General features: G+C 36.5%; 1 protein-coding gene across 1 annotated transcript; it reads right to left on the bottom strand.

Moving 5' to 3' along the window:
- Positions 1-8,389: 8,389 nt before the first annotated feature.
- On the bottom strand, positions 8,390-10,094 carry LOC107766188 (uncharacterized). Its single transcript, XM_016584935.2, has 2 exons — positions 9,353-10,094; positions 8,390-9,275 (listed from the first exon to the last, which is right to left on the bottom strand). Exons 1-2 carry the CDS (start codon positions 9,710-9,712, stop codon positions 8,664-8,666), a joined length of 972 nt encoding a protein of 323 aa, XP_016440421.1. The 5' UTR covers positions 9,713-10,094; the 3' UTR covers positions 8,390-8,663.
- Positions 10,095-10,410: the final 316 nt, after the last annotated feature.

Here is a 10,410-nt window from a genome sequence, read left to right on the forward strand (position 1 = left end):
ATAATATGTATAGCGCAGTTATTCACCGCGTTATACCTTAACAGCACATTTGTCCGTTAAGATATAGCGTGGTCAATAACCGCGTTATACATAAAAGTTGGGCCCAACAATAATTTTTGTATTGAATGAACTGACACACCAATAATTCATAAGGTATAGAGCGGTTGATAACCGCGCTATACATAAAAGTTGGACCCACCAATAATTCTTCTGGACTTAACTGACACACCAATAATTTATAGGGGTATAGCGTGCATATTTAAGGCGCTATACATCAAATAATTGTACCCCGGACTGATTTTTTCCTTATTTAAAGAGTTTCAAGATTTTGTAAAAATCCATTCAGGATCCTTCATGTCTTGCGAAATATTTGTTTGTTAAATATTTGTTCGTTAAGTTATTTTGCATTTTGTCATAATGTCTGAAGAGCGAAGAATTAGGGTTTCATTATATTGTCATTATATTGGGGGGTGAGGTTGTGGTGGAGAATAACTCAGTACGCTATAATTGTTCTCCACAGTGTCATGTTAAGTTGCCACTTATAATGGAGTACGATAGATTGGTATCGATGTTATGTAAAAAAAATGAGTGTGAGCAAACGTTCGGTGAATATTAATGTAACCAGAAGATATCCGTATTCTGTTACTCCGCAAGGGGTTGCTTGTTATAATGAGTTTAACATCGAAGGCGATGAAACTCTGAGGGATTTTTTGAGGACTTCGGATGAACACCGAGAATTTCTTATGATAAAAATATTGAAAATATACGTCAAGGCTGAAGACGTTCGCAATAATGAGGTTCCGCAAAGTAGGGATATCCCTCAATCATCGGGTGGTTATTTTGGAGCAGTTTTTGCCGAACAGGTTCCGGGTGAAAGAGTTTGGCCTGATCTAAACTTATCTCCACGGACGAATGAGGAGCGAGGACATAATTTCTCCCCAAGTTTACATAATCCACAAGCCGAGTAGTAAACTTCAATTTTTCTCTGTGTTACGATGTTTATTTTTATGTATTGAATTTGTATTAACACTTATATATTTCCTAGGGAGTACCGACCAGATATGAATTTTACAAGTTATGAACCAACGGCCAGTTGAAATATGCCTAGTTTTGGTGTGTTGGATTATGGTAGTCTATACGGGAGTCATCATCAACAGGATAATATGCATCATGGGATATCAACACTTTATGATTTGTAAGTGAAGTGATAAAGTTTATATGTAAAGTTTGGATCAATTTGAGAAAATTATTATTTTATTGGTTGTGCAGTGAAAACGAGCAACTTGAAGGCCTTGTCCTTACTCAATTGTCCGAAGACGACATATTTAATCGGGATCTGGCAGATGCACAAGGCCAGGAAGAGAATAGTGATTATGACAACAATGCTGATGAGTATGGAGATGACACACCCTTCCCTGATGAGGGTGATGATGATGAAGACGAGAATGTTGAACCTAATTTGACGAGGGAGCATGCTCCACCTCCCGTTAGACCAATAGTGTACGAGTCCTATGTGCCGTTTCATTCAAGGGAGATTCCCTACCTTGATCATTTGCCAAGTATGCCGGATGTGGCTGCCCTCACAAGGGATCTTGACGAAATTCGGACAGCAATGTGGGATGAATCTAGAGCAACGGTGCTGTCAAAGATCATATTTTTTGCTGATAAAGCGCGCCTATGCAGGGCAGTGCGAATGTACGGCATAAAAAAGCGTCGTGAGATCGTGGTTCATGAGTCATCTCCGGACGTATACAAGGTGATTTGCCATAGATGGTTTACCGGTTGTAATTGGATGCTGCGTGTGAGGAAGCTGAAAACAAATATGTGGGTTGTGGGTAAATACATTGGCACCCACAATTATAAAATTGACACATTCAGTGGGAATCATTTTAACTTAAATGTTGACTTGATTTCTCTTGTCTTGATTCCACATATTGAAGCATCCATAAGGTACAAGATCAAAGAGTATATAACATTTGTCCACCAAGTATATGGTTGTACCATTACCAAAATAAAGGCATTTCTCGAACGCAAACGTGCATTTGAAATTATTTATGGTAACTGGGATAAGTCCTTTGCCTCTCTACCCAGGTACATGGCCACATTGCAACACTTTAACCCCGGGACTGTTGTTGAATGGAAGCTTGAGCGGAGTTAAGGAAAAGCAGAACACATATAATATATGTGTTCTGGGCATTTAAACCAACCATTGATGGTTTTGTGCATTGTCGGCCGGTAATATCCATAGATGATACTCATGTCTATGGAAAGTATGATATTAAGTTATTGATCGCCGTTATAGTAGATGCTAATGGAAGTATATTTCCCCTTGCATTTGCTATTTGTGCCAATGAAAGCCAAGAGACGTGGACATTATTTTTGAACCACTTGAAGGAGCACGTTGTTAGACATCGTTCATATATTTGTCTAATATCTGATTGGCATGGCGGTATTTTAAGTTCTGTACAGAATTTGCGTGCATGGCAGGAACCGTATGCCTACCATCGTTACTGTGTTAGGCACTTGAAGGCCAACTTCCAGAGGGCTTATCCGAACAAGAACTTACATGATTTAATGTGGATGGCTGCAATAGATCACCAAGAGTGTAAATTCAGGAGGCGAATAGAATTGATCAGGCAAGAAGACCAAGGAGTCTATAGTTGGTTGATGCGACATGAGCTTGACAAGTGGACTTTGCATGCGGATAGTGGCAGGAGATGGGGAATTCTGACTACAAATGTGTCAGAGTCTTTCAACGGGTTATTGAAGTCTGCACGTAAATTGCATGTCACTGCCATGGTGCGGATGTTATTCAAGCAGATGGCGAAGAGGTTTGTTGAAAGATCGAGAAGTGCATCGTCGTTGATGGAAATGAGTGTTGAATTTATGCCAATACAAATGAAAAGATTTTAGAAATACAGGAAGCGAGCACAGTGGCATTCATTTTTGCAGTATTGCAACGAGCGAAATATTTTTGAAGTTCGCACTGCTATTCATCTCAACCGGGGGAATAATACACACACTGTTAATGAAGCCAGAAGGTTATGCTCATGTGGAAAATAGTCCATCTATTACATGTCGTGCTCACATGCCATGAAGTGCTTTCAACATACAGGTTTCGCGGCAAAGAGGAACGTTGATAAAGAATATAGTGTTGTTGCATGCTTAAACAACTATAGTGGACAGTTGCAGCCAGTGAGTGCTGAGTATTATTGGCCGCCGCAATCATTAAAAATGGTGTATAACAAGGAGTATGTGCGTCAACGACAAGTGCAAAAAAGAATGCGTATACGGAACTAAATGGATGTTGGTGATACCGTTTATGCACGTAAATGTGGCATGTGCTCGCAAACAGGACACGACCGTCGTAAATGTCCTTCAGCTGGTTTGGGTAGTGGTGGTAATTCAGCTCCCGGTGGAAGTTCATCCAATGTGCCAAATTATGAAGGATACATGTAGTATTTTGTTGCAGTAATTTGTTGTAATAAGTGTATGTATATGTTCAGCTGGCAAAATGTATGAAATAAAATTATGTTTCCATTGGGGTTAAATCTAATTGATATTTAGCATTAATACTTTTGTACAACAATTTAACATACACCCAAAAAACAAATGTCATCCGCCATTATCGTCGCTGTCTGGTACTATTTCATTGTCACTGTCTTCATCTTCTTCGTCAACATCGTGTATGTACCCTTCGGGACCGAGAGCATCGTAATCTAGGCCCCAGTTGACACACATATCTCATATTTCATCTCGGTACGGAATGTACCAACCACCAGCTTGATGAGTGGGATTCCCGACGAAAAGTCAGGTAACGCTACGATACCAGCCCATATACTCATACTCACCATCTGTACGCTCAGGTGGAGGGGGTGACGGAATCAGGTCATACCGACGGTCCCAAATCTCAATCTGCGCCTCTAGCCAAGCCACGTATGTCTGGTCAATCCTGGAACGATTATCCCACTGGTAATATGTCCTAAGCCAAGCGGGCGGAGTAGGTACAAGCTGCGATTGACCAAACTGGCGAAGGACTCGCTCAGTGGCATGATGCTCGACAATATCGAGACACATCAATGGGACGGAAGAGCTCCATATAACTCAGCCGCTCGAGCAGTAATCGGGCAAACCAGCTATTAGCTCGTCCATATGAACTATTAAGTAAAAGCAGGAATCGTGAGTAAACGCAATATATATAAGGCCAAGCCAAGTAAACGTAAGTATACATATACCTGCGCGCTTTCAAACAAATCCAACAAATCCCTATAATAGGGGAGATGATGTAGAGCCTCGACCTCGCGTCCATAGCCTCGCCTATCAACCCACCTCCTAGCTAAAGGGAGAAACGGTGAAGGTGGTGCATCCGGAGCGATGGGTGGTAGAGGTGGCTGGAACTAGGGGTGTCAATGGATATTCGAAAACCGACTAAATTGACCGAACCGTACCGTACTGAACTAATTTTTATTTTTCTTGTTAAGAAACCGTAGGTTTTTATATAAATCTATATCCGCACTGATAATTAGGGTAAATTTTTTATTTTATAAAAATAAACTAAAAAAATATCAAATCGTACCGAATAAATTTTACATGTGAAAAATATATTTATCTAGTAAGTTTTAAAATAATAATGCATTAAATTTTTCTTTGGGCATTGGAATTATGAAAACTATTACAAGCCAACAAGTAATTAAACTCAAAATACTAATTCCTAAAACCTATTATGCTACATCTACTTAAACTAAGTTATTCCAAGTATCTTTATTAGCAAGACACAAAGTATTCTAGCGATAATGAGTAGCAAACTACAATGTATTGAATATATTTCCTTTCATATAATTTAGATTTATCTTTTTGAATATTTAATCTTCTATGTACTTTATTCTTGAGTCCCAGTTTGGTTAATATCATTCCACTCGTGTGATTTATATTTTTTCTGCCTTTGCTTGGTTTCTTTTACGTTGTTGTAGAATAGTTGATGGATATATACTCTAGTCATCTTTTATTTTTTTTAATTCATCACCCTTTAAACAGTAAAAATGTCTAGAAAGTTTTGCTAAGTCCTACAAAAGAACGTATGTTATTGCATTGTACTTCTACTGGTAAATTTTACATGATATTTAAAAAAATACCGAAAATTAACCGAACCGTACCGATACCGAAGAGAAATCGACATAATTGGGACGGTTTCGAAAAGTCTAATTTTAGTTATACATAATAGAATAATCGAAAAATTGGTATGGTATAAATTTTATAAAATAGCCGACCGAACCGAACCATTGACACCCCTAGTTGCAACTGCAGGAACTGCTCCCAGGCCCAAACCTAATATACATTGAGGACGTAAAATTTATGTTATTATTTTACTATGTATGTTATAATCATGAAAAGAATCGACTATGTTTTCACCTGCAGCAACGGCAAAAATCCGGCAATGTCTCTTTGGGTGCCTATGCTCGTCCGGCACATATGCCTATAAAGGTAACCTAGAACAGCTACACCCCAGCTGTAACTAGGTAAATCATCTAGCCGCTCAAGATGATGAAGAAATCTCAAGCTGACTAGGTTTTCCGAAGTGTTCGGGAATAATACACCACCAAACATCAGCATCATCACCAATATCGTGTACCTATCGATAAGAAGATCTGGTGTATCATCCGCAATGTCCGCATCTATCGCCTCCAGATGCTGCCGGACGGGCATCAACTGCAAATGTCTGGACCCACTCAATGCAGTCTCCTCCACTGGCTGGAAACCAGTGCGCTGCTGCAACATCTGCAGGTAATCCAATCCCGTATATTCTATAACAACATGCGGTAAAGCTACAGGTAATCCATTAACCGGCAGCCCAAAAAGAACCTCCACGTCCTGAAGCATGATGATAGACTCGCCGATGGGTAAATGAAACATGTGCGTCTCCGGTCGCCACCGCTCTATCATAGCCGTGATCAACCCCCGGTCGAACTGCAACCGGCCGATCTCTATGATCCTGTAGAAATACGTATCCTGAAGGCGTCTAACTATACGGGGATGGAGTGGGTGGGCTCTAATGAACTCCCACATATCGTCTATCCGTCTAGCGCGGAATGTCTGGGACAAACACTGCCCCTCTCATATGTATGAAGACCTACGCACGGCCTGTAGCAACAGTAGCTCTAGCGATGCAGGTCCGGGATGCACAGGCGGAACCTCCATGACTACTACTATAAGTTGAACAATATTAATTAAAGTATTTTTCTTTTTAATTGCTTAACATCTTTAAATATATTGCAATATGTTTAATATTAAAATTTATTCTATATTTTTACTATATTGTTAATTAGGTTGATACATTTTCTATATTATAATTTTATATTTTATATGTTGGATTATCATTTTATATGTTAGTTTATTATTTTATATGTTACTTTATTATTTTATATGTTAGTTTACTATTTTATATGTTTGTTTATTATTTAATATGTTAGTTTCTTATTTTATATGTTAGTTTATTATTTTATATATTTGTTTCTTAATTTATATATTAGTTTATTATTTTATATGTTAGTTTATTATTTTATATATTTGTTTCTTATTTTATATGTTAGTTTATTATTTTATATGTTTGTTTGTTACTCACCTATTTTTTACTATAATAAAATTAAATAATTAATTTTCATAACTATACAAGATTTAATTATTAAATATTCATATAACAATACTTAGTTTGACAAATATTATTGTTTTCTAATGTTATTTTCATACATTTGTTGACTAGAATCCGAGAGAGTTTGTGTTTGAACTATCAGTTTTTTCAGATATTTTTGGGTTTAACAGATAATTAAATGATTAATTTCACTACATTTTACTATGCTAAAAGGGCACTACATTATAAAATACGAGCACTATATTAAAATTACGGGCACAACATACCACTACAGGGAACTAAACAATATTAAAGTCACATATTCATATATGTACAACAATAACATCTAAATAAGATTAATTATTCCTAAAATAATAATTTATCTATTTTACTAATCTTTTAGCACATAAATAATCTAATCCGGATAAAAAAATAAATTAATTTAATCACAAAACAATCATGAAAATAATATAGAACACAGTAAAAAATAACTAATAGGCATTTTTTATACATGAGTTTTAACAAAAAATAAGTCGGAATACCTCAATTTTAATTTTTTGGAAAGTTGAAGATTTTGGTGATTTGGAGCCAAAACAAGCAACCCACTACGAGATAACGCCTTAGATATGATGTGGGACCGAGAATCTACACTTTTTGTGGGACATCTAGGTTCCACTTGAGTTTAAAATGATTGGGGGGGGGGGGGGGGCTGGTTTTTGGGCTCCAACCGACTTAAGAAGGCTAACTAGTTTGGTGGGGAAGGAGAAGGGCCGTTTATTTTTCTAGATATTGCGTGCATATGTACCGCGCTATACTATAGCGCACGGTATACATGGGCGATATACCTTCCCGCCCATTTAAATTCAAATAAAGCACGGTTATTTACCGCGCTATACCTTAACGGACAAACGTGTCATTAAGGTATAATACGGTGAATAACCGCGCTATACATATCATGGTGCCCGGATTCACTGCGCTATACATATCATGATGTCCGGTCTTTTTTCACATATTATGATTGCTTGAGTCCAAAAGAACCACAATTTGATTCCGTTTTCCTAAACTTAAAAGCCTTCGCTTGATTAAAGAATTTATATTATAGTTAGGGAAAGGGGGCAGGGGGGTTGAGAGTCGGAGAAACATTACATTTCAAAGAAACCATTGCTTCTAAAGCTGGGAAGTGAATCAGAGAAAAGCTTTCAACAGTGCTAAAGCACTAGTGCTTTTGCAACATTAAAGCCAATTCCAGGAATCTAACAGTGCCTTCCCTTCCCCCTACAATAGTAGCCAACCTCTCTTTACTTTTCATCATTCTTGTTGTTACTGGAATCAAATCATTATAGTCGTTTACTACAAAACTCAAAGTCTTAGGAGCACTCTCCATCATCACACTAAAGAGTTGAATCATTTTTTTCCCTTTCTTTTTTACATTTTTATAATATCTTTTTCACAACACAAACAATCAAAACATAGTTCAAAAAGTAACAAAATATGACCCATATTGTCTCCCTTTGTTGAGTAACAAAAGAAGGTTCCATTCACTCTCTTTTATGGAACAAAAGACTTCTTCTTCTGCCTTACAGCTACTTGTAGTCATTTCAAGAATTTTCATCATATTTTTTTACTTTTACTTTTTGTGATTATTCGAAAGAGTCTTCAAATATTAGTAATGATGAACAATTCGTATTTAAGAATAGGAGAGAGTAAAAACTTGTCCCATACTATAAAAGTATATACTACTAATAGATTCTCATGCTTGGATTATTTTTGTGGGAAATCATGTTTCATCAATCTTTTTTCCTTCAAAATTTTCCTCTTTGGGTTCTTGAAATAAAGACATCTTCAGGGGTCTCATCAACTACAGCAGCTTAGAACTTACACATTCGAAAAAGAAAAGAAGGAATAAACCCCTAGAAAATCCTAAAAGGAAAAAAGATGAAATAGAAAGAGGAAAACTAAAGGGGGAAAAAAGTTAAAAAACCAACAAAAGGTACAACCAACAACTACAGATTTTCCCTAGTTGTAATATATATTTTTTCTACCTATGGCTGCAGAAATCCAAAAGCATCTTCCTTGCTTGAACAATTTCATCAAAAAAATCATCCAATTGTCCAATAATATTGTCAGTACCAGATCTCAATACCCCAAAACAGGCTTTCAAATTATCAACTCTTTCCCTTATCCCAATTTCTGATTCCCATTCCACAACACTAGTACTACTCTGTCTTTTCTCCAATTCACCTCTTAGTTCATCCAAAGCTGATTTTGATCTTCTAAACTCATATAACAAAACCCCCATTGATGATGTTGAAATCATCTCATTAGCCACTCTCTGTTGCAATCTTGAAGTTGAGATCATGAAATTGGATCCAAAAAACAAACAGTCTGAACTTTCTCCTCCTCTTAAAAATTCTGATTGAGGCCAACAATAGACTAATCCATAAAGCAAGATCATTAGCAAAACTGAACTAACATTCCTCATTGCATATAAAACTCCTCTGAATCCATTGAATCCATTTAGCTTTGATTCCACTGAAACTGCCTCATCAAACCTTAATGAAAGTGGCTCTATTCTTGTTTCCATTAATGCTCTATTCTCTTCCTCTAATCCCACTGCTTCTCTTTTACATCCTGTTATTGCTCTTATCACCTGTTTTTTTCTTCAAGAAAATCAGTACAAAAATCAAGAAAATACCCAAAAATACAATGGATTTTTGTTTTGTTTACCTGTCTAGATAATTGTGGGGTAAGATGGGGATGAGTATCAAGAGAAGAAGTGACATTAAAACCAGCAGAATAGTAATTCTCAATGCCTGAAATGCCATTCTTGAGAACATGGCAAACTTCCCAAAGCTTTGAACTTTCATCCATGTATTCATCAAGCCATTTTTCACCAACTGGTAAGTGAAGTTTTTGGACAAGAAGTGTTAACTGTGTGTGGAAAGATCTCAAAAGGGAAAGTACCCTTTGAAGGAATTGAATAGACATGAATTTATTAGAAAGGAAAACTCTTTCAAGATCATCAATTCCTCTTGTTAGAAAACTGTAAAATCCATTCACAGAGTTTGAAGGATCCATCATATTCATAACAAGGATGGAACTAATTAAATTAGAAGAGGGAGAAAAAAAGATTATGAAGAGAGATATATTTATATTGTTGAAGAAGGGAATGAATGAATGCCTCTTAGAAGCTCAGGTTTCTAAAAGAATTGTTGGGAGCAATGATGAGTGTTTCCTTTGGAGGGGAAACGATCATTCATAATCTGCCATTTTCAATGTTTAATGGGCAGAAAGGAAGCTAAAGAAAAGAACAAGCCTTTTATTTTAAAATTTTAAATAAAAATAAACAACTTCCCCTTTGTATTAAAGCAAACAAAGTGTGAGAGAATGAAACAGGGGAAAAAACTACTCAAAAACATGAAACTGTCATGAACTTATTTAGCTCTCTTCCAATTTCTTCCTTTTTCCTCCTCACTTTTGTGCCCTTTATCTTTTAATGCTTAAAAAAGGAACTCTTTTATGGATAGCATAAGCATAATACCTATACAATAATATATTATATGGGGTAGGCGGGCAGAGTAGAAAAGGGTGAGGAGCTAGCGTTAGTGCTTTCTCTTTAATCTTGATTTAAATATATTTATTTGTCCATTTACATAAAATAATCAAATTTAAAAATTCTGTAATTTATTTTTTAAGTGTGTGCTGGCAATGTTCAATGATGTAAGATTGAGTTCATTGGGTTGAACGGCAGTTTGTATGCAGGATTTGGGTTTTTATTTATTTAT

The sequence above is a fragment of the Nicotiana tabacum genome, chromosome 12, assembly GCF_000715075.1.
Source record: "Nicotiana tabacum cultivar K326 chromosome 12, ASM71507v2, whole genome shotgun sequence".
In the NCBI taxonomy this organism is placed as follows: domain Eukaryota; kingdom Viridiplantae; phylum Streptophyta; class Magnoliopsida; order Solanales; family Solanaceae; genus Nicotiana; species Nicotiana tabacum.